Source organism: Cyprinodon tularosa, unplaced genomic scaffold (assembly GCF_016077235.1).
Source record: "Cyprinodon tularosa strain WSP-4 unplaced genomic scaffold, ASM1607723v1 ctg111, whole genome shotgun sequence".
Taxonomy (NCBI): Eukaryota; Metazoa; Chordata; class Actinopteri; order Cyprinodontiformes; family Cyprinodontidae; genus Cyprinodon; species Cyprinodon tularosa.
Window position 1 is genome coordinate 1,146,037 of NW_024037905.1, and position 22,661 is coordinate 1,168,697.

The window sequence follows — 22,661 nt, forward strand, 5'->3', positions numbered from 1 at the left end:
CAATAATTTAGCTGTTTGCATATTTAAATGTTATATGTAATAAATGCAAAAATGCTGTTGTGCAGTTTAACTTGGTGCTTAGCTTTGAATGTTTGGAAAAGTAACAACTATTTTTAGCTGTGCTTTGCTCTGTGAAGCCGGGTCCTCAGGAACAGTGCTTCATGGGACGTCATCCCATATTCCTCACATTAGTCTTTGCCTTATCTCACATTAGTCAAACTATTAGGTCTTCAACATTACTCTGTCAGACATTAAGGAAATATTCCAACTTTTTGATTCTGATTTCTAAGACCAGGGACCCTTCTCATGTTAACACAAACCCCAGATAACTTTCTAAATTTATCTCAAACAGCAAGAGCTGCAACAGCCATTACAGTCTCTCTTAAAATGTCAATATATGTATTAGGCTTTAAAAAAAATAGCTAGTCTGAAAAAAATTCTCATATATTTAACAATTAATGCACAGTCAGCAAACATAAAAATTGAGTTGCAAGGCATTTTGGATAGCTGACAAGAAATCAAATTGTTTATCGAATTTATTCTGGGACTATGAAAGTATGAAAATGATGCTTCAAGGTTAAAACCCAGCGATCTTCATTAGAAAGGCAATTAGAGCTTTTACTCCTTCTCATCTAAGACAAGATTGCTTAAAGCAAAATTATTAGAAGAGCATTGAAATGTCAACTGTGTGTTTGCATTTGAACCAAACAGTAGTAACCTTTCAAATAGGGAGTAGATAGACAATGTTATGATTCAATGACTTGTGTTATTCTACTGAGAACACCTCATTAGGTCTTTTTGTCTCAGATTTAAAAACATATTAATACTCTAATTAAGCTGCAAAATTGTGGCCTTAGGGTGAGTTATTATTTACAGATTGTAAAATCAAAAGCTTAGATTTTAGTCTGTTATGTTTTTTCTTTTGCAATTGTTTTCTTCATCATCACCATATGTTTCTGGTTATTTATAGTTAGACTCTAACAGAGGATTCCCTAGACCTGATTGGCTATATTGAGCAACTTGAGCAACTCTATGGTGAATCCAAATATAATTATATCAGATATTTTTTACTATAAAAAACTTCACTATACTTTGAAATGGAGGAGACATTTAAATTAACAGTTAGCAATTACTACAAAGTTACTGTGCTATTGAATTAAAAACAAACAATCAGGAACTTAAATGTTGCCATTGACTGAGAGAAAAATTTTATTCTAACACAATAAGGACATGCAGCTTAATAATCTGCATGTGCGCCAATTATTGAAAGTTAAGTAAGATTACACATTTATTCTATTCTAATATAAAGACTTGGATATGTATATAATCTGGCCAAGGGGTGAAAATGTGCCGCAAACACAAAAAAAGGCATGGAAACTCAAAATTTAGACTCACAAAACACAAACAAAAAAAAAAGAATTAAAGTAGTAAATTGGCTCATATGGGAGCAGACTTTTGGTAAAGACAGAGATTATTAGAGAAATCAGATTATCTGTAACAGATTATCAGAGAGATTGCATGCTTAAAATAAAACTCAGAGAAAAAATTGATAATTACTTTTCCAATTAACTTTTGCAATTAACCATAATTGAAGTTCTTCTTTACATAAAATAGTTTTTTGCCTCTGTACATGCGGCATATTTCCCTTGTACGCATAGTCTGTACGTTTGTTAGCATCATGTTTATTTCCACCGGGTCTATGTATTTGACGTGCGTTTGTGTTTGCAACATATTTTGACTTTACTTTTCTGTGGTTATAGCATTTCTCTTTTGCTGTGTTTTTCCTTTGCATGTGTTTTATGTGATATTTTAATTCTTGTGTTTGAAGTAATTTTTGTATTTGCTAAAGTGCACAGCAGTTATTTTGTTTGTAGATTCTTTGCACCCTTGGCCACCAAAGTTTTCAATGCCTAAAATCTCGCCCTTTGTTTTTCTGTTAACTTGCCCTTATATCAACTCAATGATCTGCAGACCTGAATCAACTACATTATACATTGTATGTGCATACTGTAAGTATGTACTAGAAAGAAAGAATTGTGTATAAACTAGTGTTGTACCAATACCAGTGTCAGGCGGGGCCCTGATACTGCACTAAAATGGTGGTAACGGTATCAGCGAGTACTGACAAATAGGGCACCAAAACCATTTTAAAACCCATACGTTTCTTCAACTATTGTCACCCATTCCAGGTAGGCAATAAAAAGTTCTACTGGATTCACTATGTATTAGTCTTTATCCTGCTTCACAAAGGCAGGCAGCAGCTTGACAAAGCTATGATGGCAATTATTTTACATCCAAGTAGTATGCAGTTCTTCATATATATACACACATCAATTTCAAACAGATGGTATTGGTATGGGCCGATACTGCACAGCCACTTATCGGGTATCTGTATTGGGCCATAAAAAGTGGCATTGGCGCAACACTACTATGAACTCCTTATCACTCATAATTAAAACTCTTTAGACCTCCACCTTCCTGACAAAGTGTACAAGTTCACACCAAACCAATCCTTACCTGTTAAGGTAAACAGTATTGCAATTTGAATTTAATTTTGGTTAACTGCCATTTCAAACTGTTTATTAGTTTCAGTAGAAGAACAAAATGCTTATGATGGTTAAATGTTGCTTAACTGATTTATTGTTTTAATCAGAATCTTCATAATCTTTCATAATTGAATCTATCTAAACAAACACTGGTATATATATATAAAAAAAAATAAGAATCTATTCCTTGTGTAATTGTTGAATGTCTTTATTTATGCTTTTTTAAATTTGACTTGTTTGCCTGAGGCTGTTCATATGATGTGGCCTTATTAAATCAGCACAAGAAAAGGCACAGACACCAGTGATAGGAGCACAAAGAAACCTGAAGCGATTAAACCCCTACTGAAACCGGCTTAGCGGGTAAAGCTTCAGAGACGGCCAACAATAGCTGTATTCCTTTAAATCTAAACTCTTTTTTCTCTCTTCCACTGCATCCTTTTCCTCCATCTCTCTTCCAGCCTCATTCCCTTCTCACACGGATTATTCTTATTTATATTTTATCTATTTGGTTTCTTTCTGTCTGTCTTTGTTGGCTTCTTGACTTTATAATGCTTTTGTCACGTTAAAACTGCACCACCCTCAGAATTATTACTATTTAGAAAATGCTTTCAGGTGAAAAAGTTAATGTATCTCAGATATCAGCTGTATATTTGTTGTGACCTCTTTTATTCCTTTGAGTTTAAAGGAACTCTGGGGATTTTCCAAATAGTTATTTTACTATAATATGGTTTCTCTAAATCGGTAGGAGATTAAACATCAACAAGTTCATGAGGAATTGGGTACGAAATAGTTGCTGCATCTTGTTGAACATTTGTAGATTGATGGTTCCTCACAAAACATAAATACTCCACAAAAATACAACAACAAAAATGCTTTCACTAATATTCTGGTTAGAAACAAACATCCATCAAGTTGTGAGAATGAATGGTAGTTTTCCTCCAGTGTAAATGGGAAATGCCCTTTTTAGCCTAACAAGAGGTTGCTTTAAGAGCCAGAGTCTGAAATTCATCTTTCAGCATAAAGCTTCAGTCCCATGTTTTGTTTCTCAAACCACTGTAACAGACTGGATTAGGCCACCTGGTTTGGTATAAGGAACTTGGGTAATCTATACTACCCCCCATTAGCGTCTACCTTTTCACCTGCATTTGGCATTGCCCATGAATGCCAGTCATTAAGGTTGCAGCACAAAAGCAGAGAAAACCTCTTTCCCAACGGGCTGGATCTACTTCCACATATAGAGCAACCTTTGTTTTAATGCAACTGCTCCCACCCACTGTAGCTGGTATGTTTCCAGAGAGGAAATATGATAAATGTTTCCAATAGCACCTGTCTGAGAGGGGTTGGGACATTCCTTTTTTCCCCAGATGCCAACAGGTAGAAAAGAGTAAGCCTTGATCATGTTACCATGTGCATTTGGATGCATGTCCATTTTTTATCCCAGAGTAAACCCCCCCCTCCCGTTTCTCTTCTCCTTTTTTTGTCTTTCAGGTGTGCCAGGAAGGAGAAATGTGAGCGCTCATCAGAACCTCGGCGCTTTGCATCAGATATTAAGCAGTGTGTCCGTCTCAGTGTACACCCAAACAACATATCAGTGTCCCAGTTTAGTGTCACGGTGAGTAGATGGAAATCTAGTCCAACATCACTAACCAGATCAAACACTGCTTTTGATAGAGATTAAATTTCTTCATCATGATTTATTGGTCGGTTTAATAGAATAAAAGAAATTCAACAGACTTAACAGTCATGACACACATAATGCTGATTCTCTGTGCCTGAATCAGTCAATGCAGTGGTAGATTCCTGTTGAGAGGGCTGTTCGTTATTCAAGAATCAAGGCAAAAAAATATCTTGGTAAACTCTGCCATTATGTATTTTTCTCAAAAAACAAACAAACTGTAGTTTAACAGAATTTTAAAGATATTAAACTTTATTTGTTGCGTAGAAAAGTTCAACTAAACCTAAAAAAAGCCTAAGAAAAGTGAATGAGTCAACCTATCCAAGAATGGATAAAAATTGAAAAGACTAAGCCATTGGTCAACCCCAGGGTGATCCAGTGGTGAACAGATGTGAGTGTAAAAAGCCACACCCAAAACTCCAGTATTGGGGCTGGGTTTTGAGTCTGGCCTAAAGAGAAATGTCCTTATATTTTGTGGATTTATGAAAGGTTTTTGGATCATGCATCAGACATGGCTGTGTCTCCACAAACAAGTGCTGCTTTCAACATCACCACCTTGCAGTAAATTGTGATGATGGTTGAATCTGTTGCGAGTGAGACGATCTTGTCCGGCAGATTCACAGTTTCACTCTCTCAAGCATCATTTGTACTACAATGTAATTAGGCTTTAAGTACTATCGACTACATGGTGTTAACTTTCCAGTGCTGCTTTGTATCATTTTACTGTCTGCCAACACCAATCCTTTAAAGACTGACCTCACAATTTCCAGCTCCAGCTGCTGAAATACTCTTCAAACGAATGGCTGCAATCATTAGCAGCATACAGTTTAGCTCAGCTGTATTTTAATGTGTGCTGGCAGCTAAATAAAGCACATTTATCGGCTGGAGGCTTGACCCTAAAATACCAGCTAGCAGGCCAGATTCCTGGCTGTTGGGGAATATTGCTATGTGTAGCAAAACTTTAATTCTTTTCAGTGGAAACATTTCTTAGCAGGATTTTAGAAAACAAATCCTTAAAGGCTGACAAAAAATGTCCAGCCTGTTCAGAAGTGCATAATGTGTCTTTGAAAACAAGTTTTTCTCTGAATTGAGAATACTTGATTCAGTTTTACTCTGTCTAAACTAAAACATTTTATAAACTTTTAAAAAGTGTGTTTAGTAATGATATCAACCCTTTAAACAAGATGAGATTAAATTGCATTAACAGGTAGAAAGTCTATTGGTTAGTTTTAAAGGCAATTGAATTGGGAAATTTATTTTGGAGTGCATGTACGTGGAACATGAAGGTATTATCATCATCTTGTAGTAAGGCTTTTATTTTGCATGGATCCATGGAAATGGGTCATTTTTTGTTTGCAAGATAGATAATAACAAAATAAACCTTGTTTGTTCATCTGGAGACCTTACTCTAAGGCAAAAGTTCACCTTTCAGCAGAACCACCCTGCTCCAGTAGAATGTTTAGATTGTGTTGGTTTGTTAAAATGGCCTATTCAAAGTCCAGATATAAGCCAACTGAGAATCTCTTGCAAAACAATTGCTCTCTACAACTCTTTTTCATTTCTTCATCCAATGTAGCTTCACCTGTTTTGCAAACAATAGAGAAAAGTATTTTGTTAGATACAAAAATGATAGACCTTAAAGTAATGAAAATGCAGTTGTAAGAAAAGGTTCAACAATCTATTCAACCAGAGAAGTTTAAAAGCAAATTCACAAAATACATTTTTGGATCATTGTAAAAAAAAAAAAAATCAGATAGAAATCATTTGTAAAAACGTAAAATAATAATAATATACTCTAAATTGACTTCTGGGGTAATCAAGATTTTAATAAAGGGCACTAACAAGGGGTTAAATACCATTTTACTAATTTCATTTCCCTTCATTTCCTTGTACTAAAACTACTGTAATTACTAGTGTGTTCTGTTCCATCTCATAAACCGCTAATAAAGTTGAACTTTGTGTTTCTAATATGACAAAACATAAAGATGTTTATAGGATATTTATATCCTATAGATATCCTATAAACTTTATTATAGGATATTTATATATTTACAAGGCTCTGTTTGTTATTCTGGGTAAATCTATATATTTAATGTATAATTATTTATAGTGTAGCGGTTTTTACACAGCCATTCACTACAAGTAATTTTTGTATGCCGACAGATGTGTTATTGTCAGGGTTGGTGGATGTTGTTGTGGACCAAAATGCAGAGTAGAGGAGGCAGAGATGTTTCTTGCAGTTTTAATGGTGAAGTAGATGGTACAAAAATATAAATCCAGAAATAATTGCCTGGTAGCTCAGAAACCAAATCTAGACAAGCTCGAGAGAAACATACAAAAAGGAATGAAGAGAATTAATCTCTGAAGAACTGCAGTGGAGGATAATGTATGGGAGACAGAACCAAGAGTGGAATGCAGAGAGTTAATTTCGTTGCTCTGTACTAATGACAGTATAATGACAATAAAAAAATAAAAATAAAAACTCTGGATGCTCTTTTTCCGGTTGGATCATTTAAATAAGTGGTCTGATAATATGTTTACGTAAGGCCGTCCTACTTGCTCTTCCCCACTTAGCTATCTTTTTCTGGGGATGCCCACTTTATAGTCTTAAGAGAAAAAGTGTCACAGCAGCTACTAAGAATTAGCAATTCAAAAAGGATATAAATCTTTACAAGACAGAATAAAATAAAATGAAGCATAACTGAGAACTCAAAATGAAAACTTACGCAGAATGAATAAGTCCAGATTGGCAGATCATGACAATTATTTTGTAAATTTTGTGGATATCTCAACATCCCTTAACAAAATCAGGATTTAAGAAAACAGACATAAAACACACAAAGTGTTAGCACATTAAGTATTAAAAGCTTGACACATGGAGTAGTACAGAGATAGAAGGATCAGTTATGGAATTAATTGTTTTAAATACATATGGTAGATTTCAAACCTCTACACACCTATGACAATTTTGTGAACATAATGAATATTTGTGGTCACAACTTGACAAAATCTGACCGTTACCAACCATAAGCAGAATTATTTGTAATTCCACATTTCCCTTTAGCTTTTGGGTCTTTTAGAAATGGTTTTAAATCCTCTAGACCACCAATATTTCAATCAGCCAGGAAGGACTTTTCTCATCTGCGTTCTTCAGAAGGTCAAACGTGAGCAGTTTGTCAGAAATGTACCTCTGCATCAGTTTAATAATATTCATGGGAGGCTGTGCAATGCTATTGAGTGTTTAACCTTTCTGCACACATTTACCATTCTGCTGAATGATCTGCAGAGGTTTCAGCCAAACTGGCTGTGGCCACAACTTGACCTTTGGGTTATTAAATATGTTTAGAAAGATACAGCGTTTGAATCCCTGATTAAAAACAAGGACATATCCTCCCTATGGTCTGCCTCCTAGATTTTTTTTTTCTAGATGTAATATTTACTCTGATTTTGCTCAATAAAGATACATTATATATTAATATAATGCTTTACAAACTACATAAGGTAGTGCATAAATGTATATTAAGTGGAGGTTTTTGTTTGCTTTTTCACTGAAGTCTTGACATCTGTGGAAAGGCAGCTTCTTTCTACTGCAAATGCATTGAATTCAACTGTGGGTTTGCCCATGTTTACGTCTTTGAGAAAACGCAAATACAAGCAAGTTACTAGAAGGGTCATAGGTAGAGAATTTCAGAGGCAGGGCTTGAAATTCATTTTATGTGAGATTTTCTGTAAATGGCTAAGCAGTTGCTACTTTCTTTTCATTAAACAGCAATATAAAAACAGTATAGGTCAGCCCTTCTCTGCCGCTGATACAGCTTTCAGGGTTGCATCGGGAGTGTACTGCCACCTACACCTGAATCAGTGTTTAAACTACAATCCTCTTTACAGAGAGGATTTTCCATCAATATGTATAGTGTGGTCTTGACCCTGTCCCACTTTCCTCTACTTTTATTCAAGGACATTTTCTTTTTTCCCTCTCTTCTTACCTTACCCAAGGCAACTCTTCCTGAGGTGCCAGAGGAGCTTATGCAGCATCTTTTACATGATGAAAAATTTGCATTCTTATTTCCTGGAAAATGCTCTGGTGTGTGACAGTCCACTGACCTGTATGCTTGTGAGTCCATGTCTAATGGTTTACTGCTTCATTTGGTTCCCTCCATCTTCCTGGTAGATTGTTTCTCCTCTTCTATAAGCACTACTCATCTGAAATAATTTTGCCCCCCCCTGTATTTTTGACCTACTAAATGCCAGATATGTGCTTAAATAAATAGTTTACAAATATTTGCTGTTTTCTCTTAAGGCCACCAACTTACTCATCAAGCAATGAAATCAAACCCAACTAAATACAATGCAGTAGGATGCCCTGTACCTAAATAGATGACTAAACGTTCCCCTCATGAAAAAGATCAATTTAGCTGTTTGGAAATCTTTACACACCAGAAAAAGTATATATTGTCCTTTTGGTTATTCTGAAAATTACTGGTTCCAACCAATTTTCCGACCATAAAAGAGCCAATGTGCAAAATGGGGGAATAGTGTGCAATATCTTGCGAAGACATTTGCTTCTCTCCCAGAAGGCTTCCAGAAGGCTTATATATTTTCTTTTCTGTAATCGGCTCTCTATGTGGTAATTTTGTAGTTAAGACCATTACAACCGTACAAAGGGGTACCAAGACATTTAGGGAACAGACCATATAAGGTCTTGGTCTTGGCCTCTAAAGGTCTTAGCCTTGTCTCCGTCTCTACTCCTTGGTCTTGGTTGGTGTGGTCTTGACTACAACGCACAATGTCTGAGGATTATCTACAGTATTATTATCCCAAATAGCTGTTTTTAACAGCAGAGCTATCTGCAGATTCATATAACCGTTAATTGTCCCACATACTCCAGGCACATATGGGATAATGTTCTTCCACTTGTTTCTTTCAGTGGATGATTGAAGTGTTTTCTTGAAATTCAGAATCCTTTTCTCTTTTGTTAAAAAAGAGTTACATGGTTCAAAAACACAAAATATCATGTATCCATGTTATTGATAATAAATCTTCCTTAGTTAGGATAGGAAGAGTAATGCTTTACTTGTTAATTTCTAATGGTTCTGCTTCCTCCATTCTTTCTGCAGTTGGTGCTGGAAGCCCATAATGTCCCAGAGCTTTCAGCAGGCGTTAACTGCACATTCAAGGATCTGGCTGAGATGAACGGCCTGGTAGAAGGAAACCGGATCAAGTGTTACTCGCCAACTGAAAAGGAGATGCCACGTATTATTGTGGACAAGGGTAAGAACAAGGATTAATGTTGCATGTTTATTCAGGGATCTCACATTACCTTATAATGTGACATTCTCAGTGTATTTTTGCTTTTGTTTTATGAACTAATCCATTGAGTTGCACCTGGACAATTAAGGTTGTTATTATATACAGCTAGTCAGTTTTCCCTGTTCTACCAACATACCTGTCTATCATTAAAATGTACTTGCTATCAAGTTGATATTTTCTGTTCAGCCAATCCTAAACCAGAGGAAAACCAGATAGATAATTTTTCATTACCCTTAACAACTCATCAAGCCTTCAAACAGTGCCTCAGGACACATTAAATAAATAAACTTCACTGATTCTATTAGGATATTTATTAACTTTTCCCTCATGGATCATACCCAGAGGGAAGGATGTGCCCCCTGGTTGACCACATTGTATAAATCTGTAATAAAATGCTCCTAAAGATCCCTGAAAATCATACAATTTGCCAAGAAACCATTACATGTTGGCATTGTTTGAGTTTTTTAAAGGAAACAAAACATTTGACACAACTCAACCAGCGGTAAAAGAGTTTAAAAAAAGAAAGATTATGCCAATCTTAATATTTGAAGTTTCTGTCTGATGCTTTCTCCCATCATTCAGCCATTATTATTCCTAGGGCCGTGCAAGTTTATCATGAAGAGATCTAGTTTCACTTTCGGATCACATAGATTAAAATGGATAAGACCAATGTCTATGTTGTACATGCAAACCCAAAGCAATATACTCTCTTCACCTCTAGGAGGTTCTTGGATGGTAACAACATGGGTGCCATGTAGTAATCCCTGTAAACATGTAACAGTGAAGAAATATTTTGTCCCCACAGTTGCCAAACCTACCTTTGAGGAATTTTACAGCTCATGTCTTCATAAAGAGTCTTAAGCTTACACAAAAAAGGAAGGTCTTGTTTCCTTTCCAACATTGTTCTGTTTAATAACGCCAAGTAAAATTATTCTTAGTTCAGCTTAGTCATAATACATTTGATACATTTAATGTAAGATTGTTTGAACTGTTAAGATATTTGATTTAAAAGACAAGCTGGGTAAAGGATTTTAGTAATGGGTCAAAACGGGTCACATTTGATAGGGGAATCTGTAAAGCTTCCAGCTTCATGTTTTGTTTTGCTATTTAATCCAACTAGTAGACATGGAAACAAAACCAGATGAAAATCTGATGCTATAAAAAGAAAATAATAAAAGAAAACTTGTTCTACCACATATAGGCAGCGCCATATAGAGATGCATCTGACACTGAATGTGCTTCTGGGAATTGTAAACATTTGTTCAGCGTTTGCAGTGTCAGCAACATGTAGAGCTGGTAATGCTATGATAATGCAAACATAGATGTGCAATGTGAAACTATGTACAACAAAACCTTGTGACACACACGCCTAGTTTGCTGCCCACACGGGCAAATCTATACTTTCTTTTCTGTTGGGGAGCAAAAGTAAAATGTCTCATAAATTCCAATCTTTCATCTTCTGTTTTTACTATTACACATTAGTGAAAGCTTGGTGTAAAAAAAGAGAAAAATGTGCAAAGCAGAAGAGGAGAGGGGAAAGGATGGAGAGTGTTAGCAGGCTTCAAGGTAACATTTAGGTGGCCTAATTAGGACAGATCCGTTGTCACCGGTGCTTTACTCTGATTGATGAATGATTCTTCCTTGTTAGAGATGGAGGGAGGCACACGAGGGACAGGGAGTCAAAGTGTGGAAGGAAGTGAAGAGAGCTGTGGGTAAAGATAGTGGGAATGAGAGGGAGAGGTAAAGAGGTAGTGACGAGAATGAGCAGTTAGATGTGTTGATGAATTAAACATGAGCTCCTTCATTAGCGCCAGACAAAAGGACATACCTAATACAGACGAGGTGCCAGTTGATACACTTACACAAAAATACACATGGCTGCTGTTTCATGTTTTTCTTTTACCTTGTCAAAGATACCCTCAAAGAGATTTCAGAGGGAATACTGCCCATCCCAAGGGACATGTCTAAGCACCAACTTTTACTTCATGCACAGCTGCATGAAAAAGAGGACTTGATAGAGTTTTAGCTTTAATTCTGGCCTTTTAAGAGATATTCTTTATCAATGCAACAAGATTAACACATGTTGCCTCTTTAATAACCAAAAAACAAATGGATAAACAAGAATATGTATGAAGTATTGGAATTTATTGCCCTTTGAGCACCTTCTTTTTTTTATAGGTGACCACCAGATAGTGCAGCTCTATCTCAAATCCAAGGAGACGGGCCTGGCTTTTGCAAATACCAGTTTTGTTTTCTACAACTGCAGCGTTCACAAGTCGTAAGTAAACCTCTGCTGCTGGCTTTCAAATCTACTTCAATCACAGTCTGCAGCAGACTTTTATTACATTTCCCTTGTACCAATTTCAGAGTTCCAGAATGACAACATTCTTCTAAAGGGATTTCAGAATGTAGCATTTGTAGACAGCTTTCTTCTCCCTCTTTTGACATTTAAAAATCCGAACTTACCTGCAGGCCTGTTGTTATAGTTCTGAACGCTTTATGTGATGAAATAGCAGGCATTCCTAAGATTCTGTTTTTTTTTCCCCATTTTTTTCCATCTATTCATCTTCTGTGTACATGTTACTAATTTTCAGCTTTAAAAATGTTTTTTAAATGTGTTTTTTAGCATGAAATACATTTACAATGTCAGCATTTTCAGGAATAAGAATAAGGTGAATCAGGGTTAATTTATTGTGGATATTGTTCTATGCCAAATAAGTTAATCCAGACTGATTTATATCACGCTGTGAGTGTGAAGACTTTCCTAATTATGAATACAACTGTTAATTCTAAGTTTATTTTGTGTCCTACAATGATCCAATTTGTAAGCATAGTCCATATATCTGTCTCTAAATAAGGTCAAATGTTTGGGATCACTAATTGTTTTCTTACTTACATAGCTGTTTTTTGTAATACTGTACCTTCTGCCTTTTGCAGTTCAGTAGTGCCACTGATGGCATAACAGTCCTTAAAACATGACTTTACCTCTTTAGTTTAGTAGTCTTCATTTTAAAACCGCTCTGTGACTTCACCAACTATACATGAGCCTTTGCCGCTTTTAAAACATCCTAACCAACAGTTCTGGTCAGATGGTTAAAGCTTAGCTAAAGATGGTTGCTTTATCAGTACCAGACACACACCAACAAGTTGGTTAATAAAAAAAAAAGAAAAGGGACTATTAGGGGTGTATGTACAGGCTTGGGTTTTAATGCATGATTTTTATACTTGGATTTAATGAAATCTAAACTTTGTTTGAAATTGTGATAAAATCAAATGTATTTATTAAATATTTATTACTGCATGTACATTTCTGACCGTAGCTGGATTAACTAAGCTTTTTATCTGCCTTCAACCATTTCTTACTGATCTAAAACCTGCCTCTCCACTCCTACCATTTTTTTTATTTTTATTTTTTTTCCCCCCAGGTGTTTGTCTTGTGTCAGCAGCCCCTACCAATGTCACTGGTGTAAATACCGACATGACTGTACCCATGACCCTCGCACTTGTTCATTCCAGGAGGGCCGAGTCAAAAAGCCTGAGGTCAGTGCAAAACTCAAACTGCAATGGTTTTAAATTAAAGTGTTTGTTGAAAATGTATTCTGCAGGCTTACTTTATATACCACACTTTAAAAGAGCTGAGTTAATTGAAAAGCTTCTGTGATTTGCATATTTTTGGTATTTTTAGAAAAGAAGGTTAAATGTGGTGAAGGTGGGGGGTGGGCATTATTGCTGGTTTTTATATGCAGTCATTTCAGAGTTGTTACTTGTTGATGCACCACTGAGAAACCCAAATGGTACTGATGTTAATAATCACATCCGAACAGTTATGTTGTTTTATACATATAATCATAATCTAGATGCTAAATTTCACTAAGCTGGCCTTCCTAAAGTTTCCTCAATAAATGTGCCTGCATGCAGAGATTAGAATACACAGTCTTAGCCGGACGTCCTGCTGTTAAACTACATGATGCTTTAGCCCCCTACAATAGGTCAAGCAATTAAAAGTAGGCTTTCTTGTTAAAATGTTTTTGATAGACCCTGACCCCCTATTTGATATTGAGAGTGTGAGCTGCAAATTCTCTCGGCCAAAGAAATGTCTAATTAAAAAAATTGGAAAATGCATTTTATGACACTCAAGAACAGACCCATGTGTACAAGCCTGCCACTGTACCGAAGGGTAGCCAGATGATACATTACTGTAGCCCTGAGATCCAGAAAAATTTCTGAGCTATCAGAACCAGATATTATTCATATATGGTTAATGTTTGTTGCTTACAATGTCTACAAATCTAATTTGACTTGTGTGTAGTAAATCGACTGTGGTGGACAAAAACTACACCACTATATAAATTTTTAGATTTCATGTAAAAAGAAGTGTTGCATTAGAAAGATTGCAACACCTTTTAGTCAAAGTACCTCCATCTGGCATGAGTCTCTTGGCATGTCTCACTTTTGACTTCACTTCAAAGGGCAGTGGAAGCTAATAAAACTGAGTCATTTCACATGACCATCCCTATTTCCTGCAACAGCTTACTCTTTGTGAATTATCAATAATATTGGCAGGCAGTTCTATTCCCGCCGAAGCAGAGCCGACTGTAATTAGGCAGCGATGCTAAAGAGGACGAGCCGTGTACTAAAAAGGGGTAGGCTAAGCGAGTGGTCTCCAACAAAGCCACTCCCTTCAGATGAGGGGTTTGTACTCTGTAACTGCAACAACCCTCATGGAAAGGAAGGAAGTCAGAGAAGGTTTAGATATGCACTTAAGATCTAAGACTATGGATTCAGTGGTAATGCAGTTATTTGCAAATTTACTTTGTGCATGTGTGTTTCTGTAGCACTGTTAGCCTCCCTGTACCTTGCAAATTCACTATGGCTTTCAGAGGAGAGCTGTTCAGGGACTTAGTGGTCTGTTAATCCTAGCCTGAGGTGGGATATGATGAAGATCACTAGTGCTCATGTCTGAGTAGGCAGACTCTGTATGACGCGCAGAGACAAGCTCAGCTAGATTGCTTCTTTTGATGAGGAGTCTGCTCCCAATTGTTACTCCCAACACCCCCCCCAAGCATTTCAACCTGTAGAGATTATATTTTTTGTCCTCCTATTCTTGTATTCTTTTGAACTATCTTAGTTTGGCCCAAAGAAAAGTCTTTGCAGGTTTACACATCTAATTAGCTTAGTCTGTCATGGTCAGTATTGACTCAGGTTAAAAAGTATGCAAATCTTCTCGTATTGTGTGCATGCATAGAGAAAAGGATAAATGAAGAAATGGGGATTTAAAAAGCAGGTGTCATGCAGGCTTAATAAGTTTTAATTTGCTTTTAATTAACCCTTTAATTCCAAGGGGATGTATTTACTGACAGCTGTTGGGTTTTTTTTTTTGGATATGCTTGTTCAGGCACATGAACACACACTGACAAAAGGCAGTGCATTAACGATGGAGCACAATGAGACTGGCTCTTTTTGCTGACACTGATTTTTTTATTTAACTATTACAATTAGGGGCTTTGAGGCAGTGATCTCAATAATCCCTTAACGCTATGTTAATAAGTGAGGCCAGCCGAATTTCCCCACTGCTTTAGCTGGATGTTAGCATGCAGGGCAGGGTTGAGTATAACCCAAGCCAGGGTGTTTCATTCATGCCAGCAATGATATGGGCAAAGGGATCAGACATTGGCCTGTTTGCCCTCCATACATCTCAAGGACATTACCATTTTGGCTCTCTAACAAAGTCTGCACATGAAGCAGATCTTGGAAGCACTAATGAAAGAACCAGTGCTTTTTCTCTACTTACATTTGACATATGAATTGTTTGTTTACCGTCTGCAGTCCATATCTGTAATGTACATGCATTGTATCACCATAAGAAAGAGATGAAACTGAGAACACTTCCCGTTCTCTTTGTCGGATGAAAACCGCAGGAGGATATTTCCTTTTCTTCTTTTCCTGTCTACAACACAGCATGTTCATATCCTGAGCTGCTGCCAAGTCTTTCGCTAATATATTCGGCTGGTAGGAAGATTGAAAACACACAAAAATATTAATGTCACAGAATTCATTTCACTGTCTCCCAGCTCATAATGCACTTCTCATCTCCCTGCATTATTTACTTACCGAGCGCACTGCAGTGATCAATGTCAGGGAGTTTATTTACCTGAAGCTTATTGATCAGGTGATCAGAATAATTTTATTATAGAAGCTAAATGCCAACCGTAATAGCTGTTAGCTGCCAATATTGGAAGTGAATGGTGGAAGAAGTGGCTCATTTCAATTCATAGTCAAATCAATGGCTTCCTCTGTGCTGAGGGTTTAAGAATCAGAAGAAAATCTGCTGGAAGGAGGTAGTAAAAGAAAGAAAATATGAAGATATTGAACTAATGAAGCTAAACGACTTAAAATCTAAATTATTAAGTCTCTCTCTATTGGCAACCTTTTCATTTCACAACTGATTTTGTGGTTATTTTTTGGATTTTATAACTTTGAATAATTACTGCTGGTCTAGATGCACCTACTGTATTCATCAGATTTGTTTTTAAGTTGGAAGTCATTTGACCTCGACAGATATATTTTATGTCATAAAAAATAAACCCTAAATCGTCTACTGACTGTTATTAATTTGAACTAGTAATTATGACTTTACTCTGGTAAAGCATTTTTGTTTTTCTTTGTTTAAATTTGTGATTTTTCTTAATTTTATGATGGATCTCTTGATCTCTTAGCTCACATTTATTTCAGTTACTGAATGTTTATGTTCTGTTTATAATTGTTTATTTATTTTTTATTGTTTAAAAGTTCTTGATTTATTTAAACAAATACACCCTTTTTTTATTTTGGCAATTTTTGTGTTCATTAGACTTTCATCCTGTTTTTAGACTGTACATGCATTATTTGAATTGACTGAAAAATTATAATACACTTATGATCAAATGTATGACAAGACATATGAATATAAAAACTGTGAGAAATCTCTGGTTTTGTTAGATTTGGAAACAAAAGATTTTATAAATTAAATTTTATCTACTTTTCGTAAATTTGTGCTTGAACTCTCGTTGACTTCCAAAATATTTAGTGAACTTTAAAACTAATTTCAAAACTTTTAGCTGTTGTTCTTTAATCTTTTACTTTGATTTATAAACTGCTTTTTCTTAACCAACCTAAATGGTAAAAAAAAAAAAACGTTTTAGGTTTCAATTAGAAGAAAACGGGAAGAAAATGCAGCACGAAAGAGGCAACAACTGAAATGTTATTTGTCAAGATTAGAAGTGAAGAAAGACTTGTAATAACAATAAGGAGGAGCAGCTGCAGGCAGGGGAGTTAAGAAGGAAAAGGGGGAAAGTGTTTTTGCCCTAGGCGCTGTTGGATATGATAAAACAGAAACCGGGAAGCTTTTGGTTACCACAGGGTGTTGATGCGTGAGTTTTTGTCTAAAAACTTAAGATCCTTTTCATCTTCACACCTTACGCTTCTATAATTATGGGCCTTTCTCTCTTCTTCTTGCTACCCCCCCTCCACCACCACCTCCCTTCTTAGCTTCAAACTATGCCAAGGGCTTTTACATTCACAGCTCCCATTCTGCTTCCTACTCTCTGCCACTTTCCCCATCTCCACCCTTCACACCTCCCACCAGTCTCTAATTATCAGATCTAAGTAGGTCCCAAAGAAGAAAAGGAGTCAGGGAGGAGTAGGGAGGGGAGAGAATCAGCGATAGGCTTGACTAGAGAAGAGAATGGTCATTGAGCTGGGTGAATCAGATGAACCTTATCAGCTTTCTTTTTTTTTTCTTATATACAGTATATCCAAGTTCACAACACTTGACGCTTATTTCTCCACTTTCAAAAAAATAGTGTTATTGTCTTTTGAACAAATATGAAAGCTTAAAGAGGTTTAAAACAACAAGGATAGTTTGTGTTATCATGTAACAGACATCTCCTCACTCACCTCCTAAATGGAAAAAGGTCATTCAGATAAATAGTTTTAAAGGATTTAAAGATTAAAGTCAATACTTGTAAACAAAGCAACACATTCTCTCAGTTGCTCAGATACATCAAAATAACCCAGTAAGCATTCTTTTTTATAAATAACCTAACCTGTCAATTAAAGAGTCAAGTATTCATCGTGTACATGCATAGAGAGTGAGTCACTCAGAGGTGTATCTGCTAGGGGTGTAAATAATAATCGTTTTGTATCGATGCATCGATCCAAAAGCCGACGATCCGATGCATCGACACGTCCGCAAGATAATCGATTCATGTTTTTTTTTTTCCTCCGGTCTATTTTTATCCATTTGCTCCTGGGCGTAATTCTCCCTCCCGTGCTGCGGTGCCGCTAAACCTATGTTGCCCTCCTACCGCGCTTCCTGGTTATACTCTTACAGCAGTTTGTTGCAGCAAGCTTCACACAGACATTTTTAAATTATGCTCAGTATTGAAGCGTGGTCTGAGCTACACGCTGTGGGTCTAGATACGGCCGAGGCGATGAGGAAGTGGGGGCGAGTTTAGTCCGACGACGGAGGGAAAAAAGAGCGGAGATTCAGCTGGAAAAAGGCTCCCAGCGTTCTCGCGCACCTCGCTCTTCTAGCGGGTCAAACTTCACGAGTTGTTTTCCGCAATTTCAGTCATAAAAACAAAACAAGCCGGCCTCCTGTCTGGTGCACTGTTTGCGGTCAGCTACAATCTGGGAGAGGAGCAGCGGAGCGTCTCTCAAGGGGCGGTGACGTCAACACTCTGGAGCCTTCTCCTTCTTCTTTTTTTTAATGGCGGTTGGCAAACAACTTATAGGTGCATTACCGCCACCTTCCAGAATGGAGTATGGACCAGACAAACTATTATATTCTCCCTAAAATACCCGTTCTTCTTAGAAAATTAAAAATACTACCAAAAACTACATCCCCAGATGACCTTTGAAACAATTCCCTTATATCTAGTTTATTTTTATTCCTGTCTAACTCTCTACACAACATCTCTCTTTCCTGAATATATTTATTACATTCTAAAAAAATATGTTGGACAATTTCTCTGGAGCCGAGGTATTGCATTGAACTCATTACACTGATATTGTGCAGTATTTTTGCAGTATTTTTTGATGCAACTTTTCTACTTCTGTTATTTGCTGTTGTTTCTAAAGAAAATGCATAATGATATTACAGCTTTCATTGATTTATTTCAAACTTGAAACTTTGTTTAGCCTGTAAGGTGTAAAAAAAAAAAAATAATAATAATTTAAAAAAAATTAACCGATTAATCGATTAATCGATTAATCGAATCGAATCGAATCGTGGTGTATTCTTAAGTATCGAAAATAATCGAATCGTTGGGTCAGGAAATCGATACTGAATCGAATCGCCATGATGGATGTGATTTACACCCCTAGTATCTGCAACAAATAAGGCTTTTAAAGTAACCTAAAGGACATTTTTGTAGGTTTCAATTTTTTTTATTTAAATTTTTTTATATCAGTATGTTTCCAGTTGGACACCATGGGAAAAATTTAACTCTGCTCTTTCAGAATCTATAAATAACTAAAAAAGTTTTCGGATAGATTTGTGCATGTTTGCCAAGGCATGTTATATACATAAATCTATGAGTTGAATTCTGATTTAAGACGCATAAGATGTTTACCCTATATAGCAATAGTTTAGTATATATAGTTATGCAAAAAATATAACTTCTGAGTGAACTGGTAACTGGTTCTTACACATGGGTATATGGGGAACAATATGAAAACCCCAGACATTAAAACAACAAAACTGAGCATCCTTGACAAAAAAAAAAAAAATCATAATTTCACCTCAACTAGAGAAATATTCATCTTTTTTTGTTCAAACCTGTAAGACCCCAAATTGCGGTGCTCATATTCTGTTCTTGCAAAGCGTCTTTGTCACAAACAGAAATCCAAGTTATGCAAGGTCTTTTGGGTTGTACAAATGTATTATTCGTGACAGTTTTGATGTTTTCTAATATTTTTTTCTCTAAACATTCATTTAATTTTTACTAAAGGCTTCACAGGGTTTCACAGCAGGTTATGTATATTAGGAGGCAGGCTCGGACTGGGAACGATTTTCGGCCCTTCCTTTTTTACATGTACCCACTTATGGGTTAGAGCGATGTTCGGGCACAGTAAGATTGAATGAGCTATGAGAACAGCAACTTTTAAGGAGAGCGTGCACGAGGAGAAATGGGCTCGTGCATTTTTTGAGAGGGCGGGTCTTTTAAAAAAATCACGAAAATTCTCTGCAATATCTTTAACATAGGACTTTGTAGTTTAAAGAATAATGTTTTTTTGTTTACAAGTCATTGTTTCTTTGTGTGTGAATCTAAAGACCAAACACCATGGATATAGATTTTTTGACACAAGAAACATAGTCTCGAGAAAAAAAAAAACACATCTGAACATGTTACACACAAACCCATCATTTTTCTCTGAAGCCTTGCTTTGCCTTTGTATGCGTCACAGTAAGTATCAGTTTAAATTATCAGTAGTTTAACAAAAGCATGATCCAAGAATACAATGTAAATTCTACAAGACATGAGAGCCACTTTGTGACTGTGAGGTATTAGGCTGAGTCGGCTGATAATCACTATATGTACTGTGCTAAATGGAAGATAAGAACTTTGGTTAACTCAGTTCCAAACTTTTTTTTCTTTATGTTGTTGCTTTCAACATAAAAAACCCCACAGTGCCTTAGCAAACAAAAGGTATGAGCAAATAAGCAATACAATTTAAAAAGATAATATTTTCAATATGCCTCTAAAGTAAACCACCAAGACTAATTGGAAATAGAATGACAAAAAAATGAATTTGCAGTCATCAGTTTCCAATTTTTTTATTTATCTTCTTAACGGTTATTAAACTAAATAACAAATTTAGAGGTGAATTCTTGCCTCTTGAGTTGTAGGTGGAATGCAGGTTTGCATGCAGAGAAAAAACTACATTCTGAATCTGTCATAATTGAATTAAGTGATGACGCTGATTAATAATTTGCTTTCCATCCTATTATTAAGTAAAAAAAAAATGTTGATAAAAATGTATAACTAGATTACCAAATGTTTCTTCAATACTTATTTCTTAAAGACTTAAGGCCCTTTTTTTCTAAATCTCTACAAAGAATGCTAACTTACTGCAAATTATAAGTGAGCAGATAGCTCAAATAATTATAATAAACTAATATGACCAAGTTTTAGATTACTGTATGAACAGCAGATTGGTAAAAAAAAACTTTTTTTTTTTTTTTTAACATAAGTTAACAAATAACATACCGTAATTTAAAGTGACAACTATATAATGTTTATTATAGATAACGTCCTTTTTAACTCTTTTTTTATTCATGCGATACTGTAAAATCACAGTATTTTTATGGTAGAATATCATATAGATGTTTCAAACCATAATATTTAACTTTCCATACACACATTCATCTTACCACTTACTGTGTGTAAAGTTCAGTCCCTCAATCATTTCACAGCACTATCATTATAGATCTGTGTCTTAAAGATTCCACTCAGGCACGGTGTCAAGTCATACTTCGGTGCTTTCTGTGTTTTCATTTCCACAAACGAGATCAGATTTATTGTCCCCATTGTTCATGTCTATTAACTGGAAAAGATGTGATTAAAAATGGATTGCATCTCTCTTTGCTCTCCCACTCATTTTCATTCTTCAAATATGACCCTTCATTCTTAGGAAAATGAGATTTGGAAGAGCAAACACACATGCATCGCCACCTTCCTCTCCTCCAACACTGAACTCACCCCCCTCTGTGTGTCATTTATCTATAATGACTTTGTGAATAGTGTCACAGTGCGTTCGGCTCTCTCACCACGTGATGGAGTCACTCACTAGTCAGTCACTCACACAGCCTACCCAAATCAAGTGGCTTTTAATGAACTTCAAACAAGTGTTATCGTACAGTTCAACGTGTGCTCTGCTTCAGCCCTACTCCCCACAACCTCCTCTTGCAGCTCCATCTGTAGGGGGGCTGCTTTTATATCCCCTCCTTTCCTTTTACTCAGACAGACTAAAGCTCCCCCTGTCACATATGCTTAAAGGTGTTCCTGCCTCTTACAGCTTGGCTCTTCTTTTGTTGTTCCACTCTCTCATTTTGCCTGTTTTCTTGTCTCTTCCTCTTTGTACTTCTCTTCTGTAAAACCCATTAAACATTTAGAAGAGCTTTCAGTGAGGCATTGTTCTGTATTTACATTTATAATGTTTACCCCCCCCTTCTTTTCTCCCTTTTTTTCTTATTCCTTGAACGATTTTGTTTGTTTTCTTTTGTTGCACTTGTCCACTTACCACCTCTCTTTGTCCTGCCTTTATGCAGTCTGTCCATCCTTTGGTTGTTAAAATTAGATTTCCAATTGTAACCTGATTTGTGCTCCACCCTTAATCTCCCTCCGTTTCTGTTATCCACTTTTACTACCTTACTTAGGCAGAAGGTAAGCATACTTTTGGAACATCTGTTAGATCTCTATTTCTGTATGTAGATATCTTGAATATCTAGAAATTTTGAATTACTCCAACAATGTCTGCTTCATTCTACAATTCATGCATCAATCTTGAAGATATTAGCAGAGTAGCAAGAAGATTTGTCCTCTTTATATATATATATATATATATATATATATATATATATATATATATATATATATATATATATATATATATGTATATGTATATATATGTATATGTATATATATGTATATATATATATATGTATATGTATATATATGTATATGTATATATATGTATATGTATATATATGTATATATATATATATGTATATATATATATATGTATATATATATATATGTATATATATATATATGTATATATATATATGTATATATATATATGTATATATATATGTATGTATATATATATGTATATATATATATATGTATATATATATATGTATATATATATATATGTATGTATATATATATATGTATGTATATATATATATGTATGTATATATATATATGTATGTATATATATATATATGTATGTATATATATATATATGTATATATATATATGTATATATATATATGTATGTATATATATATATGTATGTATATATATATATATATATATATATATATATATATATATATATATACGGGTCCTCACACTGTTTGG

General features: G+C 35.5%; 1 protein-coding gene across 1 annotated transcript in view; it reads left to right on the plus strand.

The window, feature by feature from the left end:
* plxna4 (plexin A4) overlaps positions 1-22,661 on the plus strand; it is a 270,146-nt gene that overhangs the window by 179,917 nt on the left and 67,568 nt on the right. Inside the window, exons 6-9 of the mRNA XM_038298573.1 lie at positions 4,035-4,158; positions 9,339-9,492; positions 11,710-11,809; positions 12,957-13,071. Of these exons, the coding sequence (XP_038154501.1) occupies positions 4,035-4,158; positions 9,339-9,492; positions 11,710-11,809; positions 12,957-13,071 (493 nt within the window). The remainder of the gene's footprint in view (positions 1-4,034; positions 4,159-9,338; positions 9,493-11,709; positions 11,810-12,956; positions 13,072-22,661) is intronic.